Source organism: Capra hircus, chromosome 22, assembly GCF_001704415.2.
Source record: "Capra hircus breed San Clemente chromosome 22, ASM170441v1, whole genome shotgun sequence".
NCBI classification, from domain to species: Eukaryota; Metazoa; Chordata; class Mammalia; order Artiodactyla; family Bovidae; genus Capra; species Capra hircus.
In genome coordinates, this window is record NC_030829.1 from 16,268,214 (window position 1) to 16,285,522 (window position 17,309).

The 17,309-nt window shown below is 42.7% G+C and overlaps 1 protein-coding gene across 4 annotated transcripts in view; it reads left to right on the forward strand.

The window, feature by feature from the left end:
* The window catches only part of LOC102177570 (zinc finger protein 660), an 80,582-nt gene extending 64,002 nt beyond the window's left edge, over nucleotides 1-16,580 (forward strand). The window contains exons 2-5 of one of the 4 annotated variants that reach the window (XR_001919990.1): nucleotides 1,674-1,986; nucleotides 2,965-3,109; nucleotides 6,401-8,898; nucleotides 14,257-16,580. Coding sequence is in view for 3 of the 4 variants with exons in the window: in XM_013973354.2 (XP_013828808.1) it covers nucleotides 1,795-1,986; nucleotides 2,965-3,109; nucleotides 6,401-7,653 (1,590 nt within the window). In the remaining variant the exon portion in view is untranslated. Of the gene's footprint in view, nucleotides 1-1,670; nucleotides 1,987-2,964; nucleotides 3,110-6,400 lie in introns of all 4 variants that reach the window. The other 3 variants (XM_013973354.2, XM_018066997.1, XM_005695603.3) reach the window with 3 other exon arrangements.

Sequence of the window (17,309 nt, forward strand, 5' to 3'; positions counted from 1 at the left end):
CAGAATAAAGTATATGATCACTTCAATAATAGCAAAAGAGAACTTAATGAAATTTAGCACTTTTCCCTTAATAAGACGTCTAAAGGGAAATAGGAAAATTTCAGTTTCTCCATAATCAGCTATAATGGTAGATTATTTTACTCACAGGTTAAGAACAAAATAATCTGTTGGCTTGGCTGCGATACTGGGGAACTTTTAGTTCATGGTGATATGATTTATTTCAGTCCTTTTAGAAAGCAGTTTGACCATATATGTCACCTATAAAATCCTTTGGTTAATAATCCCTCTAGTCTAAAGGAATAATTCAGCAGCAGAAAAAACTATTTGCATGAAAAGACTCTTAAGAATTATGTTAAGAAAATAAACTGGAAATAAAGTTCTTTTACTAAAGCAGTGATTAATAAATAGGGGCTGGTTTAGTAAATTATAATATTATGGTGGTGGTGGTTTAGTCGCTAAGTCATGTCCAACTCTTTGCGACCCCATGGACTGTAGCCCACCAGGCTCCTCTGTCCATGGGATTTTCCAGGCAAGAATACTGGAGTGGATTACCATTTCCTTCTCCAGCGAATCTTCCCAACCCAGGAATCAAACGCAGGTCTCCTGCATTGCAGGCAGATTCTTTACCAACTGAGCTATGAGGGAAGTCCTATAATATTACAGGTATTATATAATATATAATATTTATGTTGTAGTTAAATTATGTATATTATATTGTTTAGAGTACCATGCCAGAAGGAGGTGGCATTGTATGTACTTAACATTGAAACATCTACCATCTTAAGAGTGCTGCTTTGTCTCACAGAAAAGTTGAAAGAAATAGAAAAATATAAAAATCAAAGGAAGAGGACCTTAAAACCACCTGTGATTACATCACCCAGAGATAACCTCTCCAAACTTGTTGGTGTCTAGTGCTACGTTGCTTCAATCATGTCCAACTCTTTATGACCCCATGGACTGTAGCCCACCAGGCTCCTCTGTCCATGGGATTCTCCAGGCAAGAATGCTGGAGTGGATTGTAGTGCCCTTCTCCGTTGGATCTTCCTGACCCAGGGATTGAACCTGCATCTTTTATGTCTCCTGCATTGCCAGGCGGGTTCTTTACCACTAGTGCTACCTAGGAAGCACAGTTGCTGTCTAGACTGCCAGTCTTTTTCTTGAGAGTCTTTTGTTCATACTATAGTTCTTGGCGCTTAAAACAAACAAAACAAAAACTTTGCATTGTAATGACTCTTCTTTAAAAAAAAAAGCATGGTGATAATTGTGAAAATATGCATCCCCTAAATTAAAAAGTTCAAGTCATAATTGTCAGTATGGTTGGAGGTTTTCCCTCAAAATAAGTATCTTAAATTCTTCAGTGTACAGTGATTATCTCTCTGGAGATGAGCTAGGGGTAATTTTTCAAAATCATTTTCTGTATTTTTTAAGTTTTTACAATTAAATTATATTAACTGTATAATCGGGGAAATCAATAAACATTACATAAATGTGTTTGTAATGCGATCATCATGGGGATAAATTGCTTATTTGCAGTCCAGCTCCTTCCCTCCTGTTGAGGAGTAGAGCAGGCCCTGTGCTGCAGTGGCTGCTGCCTGGACACTGGTAACCTGTGGTCTTAGTGGCATCCAGGCAGACCTCTGCTCTCCTAACAGTGTTTTCTGATTTCCCAGTAGAAACTACTCATCATGTCCCTGGGAGGAAACTCAGGAAGAAGCTTTTGAAACTTAAAGATTAGATGGGGCTTGACTTCTGCTGGGCAACCCCCAGCCATAGGAATTCTGCTGAGCAGAGACGATGACTGCAGAATTGAGAGAAGCTGTGGCCCTGGCCCACTGGGGCCCAGTGACAGTGAAAAAAGAGGAAGAAGAGGAGGAAGGCTTTGTGGGCCAGGTATCCAGCCAACAAGTACGCTCTGAAAACATCAAAGTCTGGGCTCCTGGGGAAGATCCTCAGACATGCCTCCCTGTGTCAGAACAGGAGGAAAAGGTAATCAGTGGTCGGGGAGAAGGGAGGGAGGATTGCACATGATTTCAGGAGGGACCCTGTCCCTCTGCTTCCACACCTAGAGTCTTGTTTCCTGGTGAGGGCTCTTTAGTCTTTTGCAATTTAATTGAAACATACTATTGTATTGATGTTGACATTCAGTACTTTCTATAAACCAGTGCTTCTCAAACTGTGCTACAGTTTGCAATTACCTGGGGAGCTGTTTATGAAATCATGATACCTATGTCATATCTCATGTAAGTTAAATCAGAATCTCTGGGGAGGTGGGCCCCAGATCTCTGATTGAAAAAAAAAAAGCTCTTCCGGTGCATCCAGGCATGATTGATAACTCTTTACTTGTACTTCTCAAACTAATATGCCTAAGAATCACCAAGGGTTGGGGTCACGGGATGAGGTCTTGTCAAAATGCAGATTCTGATTCAGGAGATCTGGGCTATTGGTCAGAGACTCTGCAGTTTTCACACACTCCCAGTGATGGTGATTCTGCTTGTCCACAGACCACGATTTGACTCATGAGGCTGTAAGTTTTCAAACCTACACCTCACCATGACTAGCCCTATGAGGGCAGAGGTACCCCAAAGCCTCTCTGTAATAACATGACCAGAACCTTGCTTCTTTGATCTTTAGGTCTTAGGAAGATCTACTCTGAAAAATCTCCCCATGTGCTTTCTTGTCTTGTCATGCACTCACTGACAAGTTAGCTTTGAGCAGTGAGATGAAATCAAAGTGATAGGGGAAAAGATAGCAGGCTTGCTTCTCTGCCTAACTCACCTTGGGGATTAGGGAAGACTCTCTGGCTTCCTTTTCCCTTTTTTAAAAAATAGTTGGTGTTTTTCTTTCTTTCGTTTTTTTTTATGGCCTTGAAGAATTGGTGCTTATGTTCTCATCCTCAAAGTTATGATCATACCACCTCCCACCGACAGTCTCCTCGTAAACCCACCTGTGCCTGCTTGTTTCTAGGGTCAGAACATGTTCTGGGACATGGCTGTAGTCCTGAAACCAACACAAGAGGCACCTGCTGCTTCAGCCCCAGGCAGCTCTTCATTACCAGGGACTCTGGCCAAGAGTGAGCTCCTGGACACTCATGGGAACATGGCCTGTCTAGGTGAGGTCAATTCTCTGATTCGGAATCTGACTGTTGAGGTTTCGCAAAGTCTTTTCAGAGGCTGCTGGTCTGGTCTCCTGGCCTGAGCAACAGAGAGCACTGAGGGGTTGAAGGTATCAGGGAGAGCTGGGCAGAGGGATACTGAAAGACGCCCATGCATTTATCATAGGAAATGGCTTGTTTCACACACATTTTTAAGACGTCACACCATGCAAGCACAGGTAAACTCCAAATCTAGCTTTTTTAAAAAAAATAATTTTACATATTTATTTATTTTTGGCTGTGCTGGGTCTTCGTTGCTGCAAATGCAGTGGCTTCTCTTTTGCAGATCACAGACTCTAGGGAGCGTGGTCTTTGATAGTTGTGGTTCCTGGGCTCTAGAGCACTGACTCAGTAGTTGTGGCACACAGGCTTAGTTGGTCCTCAGCAAATGGGATCTTCCCGGATCAGGGGATCAAACCTGTGTCAGCTACTTGGCAGGCAGATTCTTTACCACTGAGCCACCAGGGAAGTTCTCCAAATTTAACTTTTGGTCGCATTTATTGTTCAGCAAGTTTCATATCTATGCACACATGTAGACAGTCTCCCTATGCTTCGTGTTTGTTGTAGCTTGAGCCTACAAGAGAAGCTAACTAAGATAAGAAGGGTCACCTTTTGGGGTGATTTTTTGAGGTGTTCCGTTTTCATAGGTCTTTGTGGACTTTCTAGAGGATTTTGAACACTTGGCCATGATGATGTCCAGTCAGTCATGATGGCTGACTTACTACCTGGTTCTCCAGGCTGGGACTCAGGATATGCATGGCTAGCAGTGGTGGAAGCTTGTGAAGTAGAGACATATAACTGGGTCAAGTGTGTGGTCACCATAAGTCCTGTGCTGTGGAAGCAGTCCCTGCATGCCTGCCAAGGTCCCTCTGGCACTGTTATGCTATGAGTCTTGCTTGGCCAGGGCTGTGCTTGAATATTCTGAACCCTCTCTCCTTCCTAGCCAGTCCCTCAAGCATTTGCAAACCAAGTCCCTTTCTTAAACCAGTGTTGTGGGGAAGGTTAGGACGGCCACCTTTTATATTCCTGTGTCTTCTTTAATTTCCCAAACTCTCAGTAACTTCTGTTTCCCATCTTTGCTTTCTGTTCCAGTCCTTCTGGCACAGTCCCCTTGTATCACTTCTTTTCTGTTTCCCTGCTTTATCAGACATTCATGGTCTGAACTCCAACAGCTGCACCCATCCACTAGGAATGGCCACTGTTTTCTATTTTCCTGTTTTTGGCTGTGCTGGGTCTTTGTTGTAGCAAGTGGGCTGTGGGCTTTCACTAGTTGTGGTGCACCAGCTTCTCATTGTGGTGCAGGGGCTTTTCTTGTTGCAGAGTATGGGCTCAGTGGTTGCCTCGAGGGCTTCTCTACTTGCAGCATTCAGGCTCTCTAGTTGTGGTGTGCAGTCTTAATTGCCCTGTGGCATGTGGGATCTTAGTTCCCCAACCAGGGATTGAACTTATGTCCTTTGCATTGGAAGACTGATTCTTAACCACTGGACCACCAGGGAGAACCAGACAACTATTTTCTTTTCCTGCTTTTCCCAGCCAGGACTCACCTTTCTGCCAGCAGTTTCTATCATTACAGGTAATGGCGAGAACACTGACTTCTAGCAATTGAGAAGGGAACCCCAGTGTAGTTGCTGCGGTATCTCTGAGAACTCTTTGACCTTGAGCAGGTCCATTCTTTTTCTGAACCTCCATTTTCTGTTCTGTGAACTGGGGTCTGTTCATTCAGTAAATACAAGATTTGTTGAGGACCTCTTCCTGTGTGCCCAGCTGTGTAACAGGTGCTAGACATATAGCAGTGAGTGAAAACAGCCTTGTGCTTTTTTAGCTCCCATACAAATGAAGGGAAGTACTTTCATCTTGATAATAAAATTGTATAGTATACATGAAAGTACTTTGGAAATTTTGATGTGAATGTCTGAGAGTTTTATTTACAGTTTGGTATGTACTCATTAATATTGAATTTATTAACGTTTACACATTAAAATAAAATTTTTTTTTTTTTTTTAATTTTTAGCCATACCACACAGCATGTGGGTTCTTAGTTCCCTGACCAGGGATCAAACCCTTGCGCCCTGCATTGGAAATGCAGAGTGTTAACCCCTGGACTGCCAGGGAAGTACTTAAAGTTTATATATTTAAAACAAGTTTTTAAACTTTTCTTCTTTTTATTTCCTTTGTACATCTGGAAAAATTCAGAAGATGGGGCTTCCATGGTGGCTCATTGGTAAAGAATCCGCCTGCCAGTGCATGAGACACAGGTTCGATCTGTGATCCAGAAAGATCTCATATGCCATGGAGCAACTGGGACCATTATGCACCATAACTATTGAGCCTGTGCTCTAGATCCTGGGAGCTGCAGCTGCTGAGCCTGTGCACTCTAGAGCCCATGTTCCGAAATAAGACAAGCCATGGCAGTGAGAAACCTGAGCATCACAACTGGAGAGTAGCCCCCGCTCGCCACAACTAGAGAAAAGCCCAAACAGGAACGAAGACCCAGCACAGCCAAAAATAAATTAAAAAAATTATTTAAAAAAAATTTTTTTTTAAAAGCAGGGGGAGAATTTCCTTGTGGTCCAGTGGTTAGAACTCCCCGCTTCCACTGCTGAAGGCCCAGGTTCAATCACTGGTCAAGGAACTAAGATCCCAAAAGCCATGTGATGTGGCCAAAAAATCAGGAAAGGAAGAGTGAAGAGGTAGCAGGGGAAAGAGGTAACAAGGAGAAAGGTAAGATAAGGAAGAAGAAAAGAAGATATAAGAGCAGCTTTAAACTACAGGGAGAAAAATGGAGTAGAGTTTTTAAAAAGTCAGAACAGTAGAAATAGATATAACCAAAAAAAGATTAGCTTTTCAGGGTTTTCTATTGTTGTCAAAGTCAGGGCTTTGTTGTATCCAGGGCTCAGCCATTCTTTTTCTCTGACACTGCCCTTCCTGAGTGACGGCTGGAGTTTCATTACCATGGTTGCATTACCATGGTCTTAGCCAGAAACCAAACTGGACTGCCCCTTACCCAGTATTGCTCTGTGCCTTAAACATCCCCATGCCACCCACTCCCTTCTTGTTTGGAGAGTGGCCCTGGTCTGTGCCAGTTGGGTGTCTGGATGCTCGATTCCCCTGTGCAGTTGCTCATGACCTGCAGCTCACAGCTGAATTCAACATACTTCCCCATCTTTGTGGATTAACCATCCTATTCTTTTTCTAGGTCATAAAAATCTGAAACTTACATTTCTGTTTTTGTTTGTTTGTTTGTTTCAGGTGCTGAAACCAAAAATCCACAGTTATTGGTTCCAAAAATTGAAATATGTGATGAAGCAGAAAAACCCTTCATCATTTCAGGAAGAATCCAGAAAGTTGACCCGCAAGGACCCAAGTTAGGAGAAGCCTGTGAAAATAGGAACATGTTAAAGAGGCAAAGAATAAAGAGGGAGCAGAAAGATTTTGGACAGGTGACAGTAAAGGACTGTCACCTTCCTGAAAAGCTCAAAGAAGAGGAAGACCAGAAGTGTCCCAAATCTGAGGAGCGATACACCCTCAGTTCTGGCTCTGTTAAAAATCAGAAAAGCCAGCCTGGGCAGAAACCTTTTACATGTGGTGTGTGTGGGAAAGGCTTTAGCCAGAGTGCAAACCTTGTGGTGCATCAGCGAATCCACACTGGGGAGAAACCCTTTGAATGTCACCAGTGCGGGAAGGCCTTCATTCAGAGTGCAAACCTTGTTGTGCATCAGCGAATCCACACTGGACAGAAACCCTATGTTTGTTCAAAGTGTGGGAAAGCCTTCACCCAGAGTTCAAACCTGACTGTACATCAAAAAATCCACTCCTTAGAGAAAACCTTCAAGTGCAACGAATGTGAGAAAGCCTTCAGTTACAGCTCACAGCTTGCCCGGCACCAGAAAGTCCACATCACAGAAAAATGCTATGAATGTAACGAGTGTGGGAAAACATTTACTCGGAGCTCCAACCTGATTGTTCACCAGAGAATCCACACCGGGGAGAAGCCGTTTGCCTGTAATGACTGTGGCAAAGCCTTCACCCAGAGCGCCAATCTTATCGTGCATCAGCGAAGCCATACTGGGGAGAAGCCATATGAGTGCAAAGAGTGTGGAAAAGCCTTCAGTTGTTTTTCACACCTCATCGTACACCAGAGAATTCACACTGCAGAGAAACCTTATGACTGCAGCGAGTGTGGAAAGGCCTTCAGTCAGCTCTCATGCCTTATTGTGCACCAGAGAATTCATAGCGGGGACCTTCCGTACGTGTGCAATGAGTGTGGGAAGGCCTTCACGTGCAGCTCGTACCTGCTTATTCATCAGAGGATCCATAATGGGGAGAAGCCATACACATGCAATGAGTGTGGCAAGTCATTCCGGCAGAGGTCGAGCCTCACGGTGCACCAGAGAACCCACACGGGGGAGAAGCCCTATGAGTGTGCCAAGTGCGGTGCAGCCTTCATCTCCAACTCACACCTCATGCGCCACCACAGAACCCACCTCGTGGAGAGCACATAGAGTACAAGGGAGACCTCCAGGTGCCAATCCAAACCTCCCGCTCCCCAAGTTTGATAGACACCTCTTGGCTATTTCCTCCTCGGCAAAAATGAAGCCTGCTCTGTCCTACAAAGTTATGGTTTTGGACTTGCCTGGTGGTCCAGGGGGTAAGACTCAGCTTCCAATGCAGGGAGCACGGGTTTGATCCCTGGTCAGGGAAGTTCCATATGCTCTGCAGCCAAAAACAAAGAAAAAAAGCAACAGTTTTCAGGAGTGCAGCACAAAACACAAGGCAGACATTTCAGAGGCTAGTTTAAAGAAAATGAAAATGAAGGCCTCGAGGCAAGGATTTTGTTTTTAACAGTACTCCAAGTGATCATATTGTGTGAAATAGGATGTGGCCTTCTTAGAAACGGGTCAGTCAGAGCTCCGTGATAAAGATCCTTCTGGGGAAAAGGATTTTTTACTTAATTTTGTTTTTGAAAACTCTGGTAATTTTCCTGGGCAACATGCAGGTTACTGGTGTGTCTGACTGATGGGATTCGGGAGCTTTGAACCTTGTGTTCTAGTATTTTGGGTTTAAGCAGTGACTTATGAAGGAAACCACTTGGGGTAGCAATTCACCAACAACTCTCACCTGTGAACATGCTAAATTTTCCATTCCCTGGGTAATTTTTTTTGAAAATTAAACAAAAAACTGTCTGCCACTCCTTAAATGGATGGAAATAGGAACCGGTTGTTTCCCTCGTGGTCTGCACCTCGTGACAGTTGGAATGGTAAAGCTCTGGAGACTGCAAATGAGTCTTTTCTGATCATTTCCCAGCCTGCATGGCAGTCGTTTGAGGACGGATGCAGACTGCACAGCAGAGCCACCGAGACTGCTGGGCTGTGTTCCTTTGAGAAGATCAACAAGTCTTCTAATAACAACCGTGGTTTCCACTGCATTCCATTTGAGTGAGACGCTGCTAACAGACCCCTTCCAAGACAGAGGAGTCACAGAATAAAGCTGGAGGCATGCCCACTTTGTTCTCATTCTGCCCAGGCCAGCCAGAGGGCTCAGTTTGGGCATCATTGTCACTTTCTGAATGATCTGGTCATTAGAAGAAGTAATGGAGCCCTTGTAATTCTGAGAGAACCCAAGAGGAAAATGAACAGAGAGGGAGGGGGCAGAGTGGGATTCCTAAGGTCTTAATTTTTTTTTTTTTTTTAGAAATTCAGAGGTATTGGCATATGAAAACTTTTAGGATGAGGAAGAAACTGGCTGAGGTAAGATACCTTTGTTACCATTTGAGCCTTTATTCCTGGAAAAACAATTTCTACAACTATGCAATAGGTAGAGTCATGTAATAATATTGCCTTGTGTTTATACAGAACCTGATTCCTTGTGTACCTTCTTGTGTAGAGTCATAATACCTGGCATTTATATCATGTTTTCGCAGAGATCATTACCTTAATCCCTGTTACACTGAAAGAGCTGTTTGTCCCTTTACTGAGAGAGGTCATTTAACCAAGACTAAGTAACAAGCCTGTGTTCAGACCCAGGTCCTAAATCCAGGTTCCCTTTGTTCTACCATGTTCATTCTGTCTTACACATGTAACCCCACCCGAATCTGTGGGAGAGTCTGAGAAAGGGGTAGATAGTCTCATAGCAGAGCTGACAGATTTGGGGATGTGCCTTAGAGTGACCAGCAAACAGCAAATTTAAGATAGGGTTTGAGTCTCTTCTCTTGATTTCTGGATCTATCTACATCCTACTCTCAGCATGCAAGCATTTACTTTAAATGCTATACCTGGAGAGAGCACTTGGGGGCAGCTCTTGTGCTGCCACGCAGTTATTGTCTCATTTCTACAGGACTAAATATTAGTTACACAGCGTTTTGTAGTTTACAGAGTACTCTGCCATACAAAAGGCATACACAAAAAGCTTCTTAACTTCTTAACTTGTTTTCCTCTTTAACCACAGTCTTTCATCAAAGTATGTATGACTTCTCTTCCCAGTTTCACTCTGAATCATATAGACACAAAAAATCAATACAAGCTATAAGTAACAACCAAAAGTGTTCATGCCCTCATAGACCCTGATAGTGACTCTTTCTGTTCCCAGTCTGGAAGTGGAAATACCCAAAAATAACACCACGTGTCTCTGCTGAAATTAGGAACAAGTTAGGTGTCTTCCTCCCTGAGTGATCAAGAAGCTCAGAGAGGGCGAGCAGGTCTGAAGATTCAGGGTAAATCGGTGACACTAATACACTAAGAGGCCACAGTTGTGCTTTGTGACCATTAAGATGGTTAAACGGAGCCTCGTGTTGTGTTTTTATCCTTGTAACTAACTGAACGCTGAGTCATGGCTGATTGTGATCTCTATTTGTAGGGAGTTCAGAAGAGCTATCCAGATGATTATCATGTAAAGCTAGGTTTGGGAATCACTGACCCAGTGTTTTACAACAGTGGTTTTTTAACCTCATTTGCATGATAGAATTATCTGAGACATGTGAAACTTTTTCTGTTTTAGGCCTCAGTATTTTTTAAAACTTTGAAAGGGTGTGAACCACTGCAAGCAAGTGAAACCTGCAGGTCACAGATGTGTGTGATCAGAGGTGGAGAGGAACTCTGGTATAAGGCAGTGTTCTGCTTCAGCAGAAAAGGACACTGACCGCATCAGCTTCTGTGCCTCTGACGACCTTTGGCTGCTGAGACTCTGTGACCTGACTCACTGTATTTGTGTTTCAAGTGAATATACCAAAAAATTTATTTATATAAGCAAAACAAGTTCTATATAACATGCTTTTCTGTTCCCCATTCGACAAAGTGACTTTTTACATTTTTGTTTGTATTTCATCTCCAAATCTGGGTTTCCACAAATACCCAGGTTCAGGACTCCTGATCCTACACAAATCATGTGAGCCTCGTAGGTTGCTAAACAGATCAGATCCTTCCCCAGCTTATAACAACTTTCCCTTCCAATTCAATTCCAACCCTCAAAATAAATTACCACCTACTTTTTCCAGTAGGGTTTCTGGTAGGAGAGGAGTGACTACCCTTTGTTATCAAACAACTTAGGTTGCTTAGGTTGTCCTTTTCCTTGGGGTCATCGCCCTGCTTTTTTATTCTCGTGCAAACTTAGATCCCCCACCAAGAACTGAATCCTCCCTGCAGTGGAAGCTCACAGTCTTAACCACTGCACCACCAGGGAAGTCCCTTCATCTCCCTTCTTCCTAGGCTGCTCTTGCCAGAAGTAGATGGGAACTCTGAAGCCCCATTTTTTAAGTTGCTAACTATCGGTCTTTCAGCTCTCAGAGAGCTAGGCCTGATGATGAGTATTAAGGGTAGAATGCAGAAGTCTGTTTTTACCCTTAAGTGAGACAGCAAAGGGATACAAAAGTGAATCCTGGGGGAGAGAGTCCTCATCAGCATACATGCACATAAGCACACACAGCCCCCTCTCAAACACAATTGGCTGTGAATCCTCCAGGCTCAGAAGGCTAGCCCTTCCACCATGCTGTGGGTCCCCTCTCTCCTCTAGGTGGCTGTCCTCCCACTTCTGTCACTTTCCCACCTGTGTGCCTAACCTTTCTGGGGTTGCGATCCATTTGAGAATCTGGTGGAGGTTGTGGATCCTCTTTAGGAGAAACTCAGATTGCACGCTCAGTTTTGTGTTCATTTGTGGAGGCATATCAACTCCCTGAGGCCAATCGAAGAATCCTTTGGGGTCTCAAATCACACCTGGGGATTTACTATGTAATCACCCACACCTGCAACACAATGGTAACTATTTTTTTTGGCTGTGTGTGACTTAGTGGGGTCTTAGTTCCCTGACCAGGGATTGAACTCCAGCCCCTGCAGTGAAAGTGCTGAGTCCTAACCACTAGACTGCCAAACAATTCCCAGTGACATTTTTCAAAATCAACATCAGACTACGGAATCTCTAGGGATGTTGCCCAGACACGTAACCTTTTCAATCTTGCTCCTGGATTCTCCCCCCACCCCGCCCCCCTCAGCAAATGGTGGCATCATCCAACACCCAGACCGGAAACCCAGGAGCCGTTTCTGGCTTCCAGTGTATCAGGCATTGATGACAAAAATAGTTGTTATGCACTCTCTTTGTGGCAGACATGGTGCTAGGTCCTGGGGTACCAAACCAAGCAAGGCTTGCATTTCCCCCTTTTCATGTCTCTCACTGGAAAGCTGGATCCCTTAACATGATTTATTTACCAAGCTCTTTATCATCTCTTTCCAGCCTATTGGTTTTGTTTCTCATGCACCTTTACTGCGGCCTGGAGGCAACTTGCTCTCGTGGTGCCTGTGATCTCTTATCACCACACCCCACAGCCCCCTTCTGCTTTGTGTAATATTTGGCTTCTTTCAATATGCGGCTCAGGCCCATCTCTGGGAAACCTCTGACCTCCCCATGGCCAAGAAGTATATTTACAAGTGTAGAAGAGCATGATACTTGTATCCAGAGTTTTACTTTGGGCTTTAAAGTGAAAAGCATCTGGATTCAAAATTGTGTGTATATAGTGCAGTTCTCGTAAAATGTTGTTACATACACTGTATACGCTTTAAAAATGTATAGATAAAATACATGAAGGAAATAAAAAAGTTATAAATGTTTAAGTGACTTTTTTGGAGCCATACAAATGGTAAATTCCAGAGCTTGGGCTCAAACCCAGGTTCTAGGGATAATGGAATTATAGGTGATTAAAATTTTTTAAAGTAATTTTCATATTTTTTATAAGGAACAAAAATTTTATAATCAGGAAAAATATTTATTATAATCACAAACTTAGTTTTATTGTATTAACTATAAATAGTATCTCTCATTCTCTACTTGGTAGAATGTGGGATGTAGAATTTTGGTAGAATGTGGGATGCTCTGTCTCCTCCCCTTGTCCACCTCTCTGCCTCTGAAAGTGTCAAGTCTGACAATTCTTAAATTCTGTTCTGTAACCATAGTCTTTTATGCTTTGTTTATTGATTTGTTCTGAAAGTTGAAATAAACAGCATGAATGTTATTATGACTGTATACATGTTCACTGCAGATGTAGTTTATTGTGATTCTGTTTCCTTTTTGGAGCAACATTTTGTTTTTATTGAAGTTTCTAGTTGTCTTTTCCCCTTGTGCTGGTTGCTTTTAATACCTCCTCCATTACTTCCAAATTCTCCATCCAATTAGACGTTCTTTGAGTCCCCCTTTCTCCTGTATATATTCCTTCCAGAGACCTCCAGCCTCCTGTTTTAGTCTGTCCAGGATGTTTGTTTGTTTGTTTTTAATTTTAAAAAATTTTTTGGCCACACTACGTAGCCCGTGGGATCTTAGCTCCCTGACCAGGGATCAAATCCATCCTCCAAGCAGTGGAAATGCAGAGTCTTAACCACTGGACCACCAGGGAAGGCCCAGTCCTTGGTATTCTTTATGCCTACTGTCCTTTTGTTACACTGGTACATAGCATCCTAAATTCCACATCTACCTTTTGTTTCCACTCTGGTTTCACTGCAGAGCATCAAGTCACTTACCAAAAAGAACGTGTGGAAGGCAAGAGTATGTTGGGTGCCTATGTATGTAAAACAACTTTCTCTGCTCTCACACTTGGCTTGGTAGTTTGACTGGCTGTGAAATTCTAGGTTGAAAATTTACCCCCAGAGCTTGTAGGCATTGCTTCACTGACTTATAGCATCCGACATTGCTAATTAGATGCCTGATTGCAGGCTAATTCTTATTCTTTGACAATCAGTAGAACTCACATTTTTGTGATCTCTTTTCCCACCCCTTTCACGCTCTTAAAGTCTCCTTTTTATCCTTGCTATACTCCATTCCCTAATGGACTCAGTGAAATTTTTCAATCTAGCGACTCAAGTACTTCTAGGAAATTTTCTCATGTTATTTATGTGACGGTTTTCCCTTTGCATATATTTTTTTTCTATTTTCACTGTTTTTGCAATTCCTGTCAATCAAATATAACTTCTGGATTGATCCTCAACTACTTACTATATTACTTTCATTTCCTTGTCTTATATACCATTTTCTGGGAGAGTACCTTGATTATTTTTCAACCTTTCTAGTGAGTATTTTGGCAGTAATTAATTTGTAAGAGCCTTTTCTTGTTCTCACTTTGTTCCTTTTGTGTAGCATACTGTTCTCATTTTACAGATGCCTCTTAAATCTGAGTATTCTAATTAGAAGGATTTTCCTTAAAGTCTCTTCTGTCACTGAATTGCCTCACCACCTTCATTCCCCTGCTCTGGGTCCTTTTTTTTGTTGTTGTTGTTTATCCTGTTGACTCTCTTTGGAGGATTTCCTCAAATATGTTGTGATTCTTACACACTCAGATATAAACATGCATATATTTGTGTGGTGTGGAGGCAGGTAGTGGGCTTGGCTCAGTAAAAGGCTTCCCTCTTGAGTGGTTGGTAGGAACAAGTTGTTTCCCTGAAGACTCTAAATGCCAGGATGCAGAGATCTTTTGGCAAAAAATCATCTCATGTTTTTGTCTGGGGTTTGGATAATGTAAGTTGATTTTCTAGAGTGAGAGAGAAGGGGATCAAGTGTTAACTACAGGTTTTCAGTTGATGCTCTTATTTTTTATTCTTAAATTAAAAAAAAATTTTTTTTTTTTTTTTTGGCAGCACTGCACTGCATGCATGGATCATAGTTCCCCCACCAGGGAGTGAACCCAGCCCCCTGCAGTGGAAGCTTGGATTCTTAGACCCCTGATGCACTTATTTTTAGCCCTATTCCACCTTACCCTTCATTGCACCAGGGGTTTCCAAGTCCCAAGTCATCTGGAGTTTGGCAGGTAGACAGCTGCCTCCTTTACTGCATTGCCTTTAGCAAGTATTTCAAGTTGTCACTCCCTCCATCTAATTTTATTGTGGATGAAGCCACTATTTCATCCATTTTCTATCCTGTAGAAATTTGTGTCCCTGTCCCATCATTGTTCATATATTTTAAACCATTTTAACTCATTTTATTGGAAGCTAAATGATTTAAAAAAGAATGTTGATAATCCTTTGATACAGTAGTACCACTTTTAGAAAACTAAAACTAATTATTTTGACAATGGTTTATTTACTTGTCAGTGTTAATATTTTACAAAAAATGAAAACAGTCCAACTGACTAACAATAGTAGAATGATTATATGTGATGGAATGTTCTGCAACCACTAAATATAATTTAAGGAATCTTTAGTGATACAATAAAATATTTGCAATAATATTAAATGAAACATGCCAAGTATAAAACTGGTGTATATAGATACTTCATTTTTCTTAAATGTATTAATACATGCCTAGAAAAGACTGGAAGAAAATAAATACCTGAGGTATTAACAGTGGTTAAATTTTCCTGCATTGTCTACATTTTCTACAGTGAGCCTAAATTACTTTCATGATCAGAAGGGAAAAATTAAGAAAAAGATCTTGGCTTGTTTGGAATGGTAAGATGTTCTTGTGGGGTGTGGAATGGGTAGTGGGGAACAGCAGAATAAGAGTCAGGGGAAACACAGTGGTCAGTTACCAAGGACCTAATGCCAGGCGAGGGGATTCAGTAACCCCAGTGTTTGTGACATGCAGTTAAAGCTGTGGAGAGTGGAGGCTGGGCTGGTGAGGGGAGAAAGGACTCTGGAGACATACAGACCACTTCTGTCAGAGTCCAGGAGAGACCCTGGATTCTGACCCAGGCAGCTGCAGGGGCCAGAGGAGAAGAGATGGATGGAATGAGCAGGCCTTCGCGGCACGGAGGATCAATCCAGTCCTCCACACCCTGTGACACATGATCTCTGACCACTGAGGCCTAGCCCAGACCCGAGAGGTCCTGGTTTCTGTGTGCCTCTCTGGGGCTGCCCTGTGTCACCCTGGGTGTGAGGAGGCAACCTAAGTCCTAGCGGGCTACTTGGCTCCCCAGATCCCCATGCTGGGCCAATAGCAAGGCTGTAACTGCCCTGTTGGAGGGGTTTCCTATGTGCTCGGCACTCTGCTAAATGCCAGATGTTTTTTTAATCTCATTTAGACTTCACCTGAGGAGGGAAGTTCTTTTATCTACATTCTCTTTATTCTTTTTTTCTTTTGAAATAAGTTTTTATTGGAGCATGGTTGCTTTACAATGTTGTATTAGTTTCTACTGTACAGCAAAATGAATCAGGTATAGGTATACATATGCCCCCACTTTGGTGGATTATCTACATTTTCATAGTCAGCAGTCACAGTCAGGATTAAGATAACTGAGGCTAAAGACCATTATCCCCTCGCCCAAGCTATCTTCTCAGTGTGCCTCCAAGAACCCCTCTCCTTATCTAAAAGTGCTTCATTTAATTGGGAACAACAGTGCTTGCCTGTGGTAAGAAGTTCGGTGGTACAAGAGCAGACAACAAAGAAGTTGTGTCCCTCCCAGCCCAGAGTATGGGTATCACAGAGATAACTGTTGTCAATTTCTGGGGGATCCTCCCAGACATGCATTTATAGTCTTATATATTCCCCCCAACACAGGCACACACACGAGCTTAGGATACTTTTTTTTTCTTAACTCAGTGTGTCTTGGAGATGGTTTGTTTGCCTGTAAGATATATCTCATTCTTTTTTACTGCTGTGTGATATTCTGTTATATGGACGTACCATGATTCATGGAGCAAGTGCCCTACTGGTGGTCATGTAGGTTCTTTGCTATCTTTTGCTTTTACAAACAATGCCATGATGAATATCCTAGCATACTGTCCTGTATCAGTTTATCCTGCAGCAATTTTGTCTGCAGGATAAATTGATAAAGGGCATGTGCATTTGATATTTAGATAGAAATTGCAAAAGCAGTTCCTATTATGTGTGAAAATGCCCACTTCCCTGAATCCTCTATAATACAATTGCTGTCTTTTCTGCTCTGATAAATGAAAATGCTGTCATATTTTAGTTTGCATTCAGTTATGAGTGAACCTGAAAATCATATCTTGTGTTTAAAAGCCATGTGTATTTCTTTTTGTGTGTGAATTGCCTGTACATGTTCTTTAAGCGTTTTTGGTTTTTTTTTTTTCTGTTGGGTTGTTGATCCTCTTAAGAATTTATTTCTAAAGTGAACAGTGAAAGCAAAAGTCGCTCAGTCTTGTCCGACTCTTTGCGACCCCATAGACTATACAGTCCATGGAATTCTCCAGGCCAGAATACTGGAGTGGGTAGTCGTTCCCTTCTCCAGGGGATCTTCCCAACCCGGGGATCAAACCCAGGCCCCCTGCACTGCAGGCGGATTCTTTACCAGCTGAGCCACAAGGAAAGCCCTAAGAATTTATTCTACCAATTCTGTAGTAAAGAAATGACTCTTCTCATCTGCCATATGTGCTGCAAGTATTTCCCCCAGTTTACAGTCAGTCCCTTTACTGTGATCTTTGCTGTTTGGATATTTACCATTTATTGTCAGATCAAAGACTTGCCCTCTTCAAGATGATTCATTCTTCCATGATTTCACCTAGTCCTTTGAGACAGGTTCACTGGAAATCCATTTTATAGTAGGGAACGAGTTGGGTCTTGGCCCCACAGCCGGCCACTTTTCCCCGGGTTCCAGCAGGAGGAACCGAGCGAGAGAACCACAAAGATGGTGACCCGTCCTCGCTTCCTGGAGCTACAGGGCAAGAGCCTGCAGCCTGGCGCTTTCTCCCCCGCCGGTTCACTGAGACGCGCTCGCGCGCTGACTGAGGGT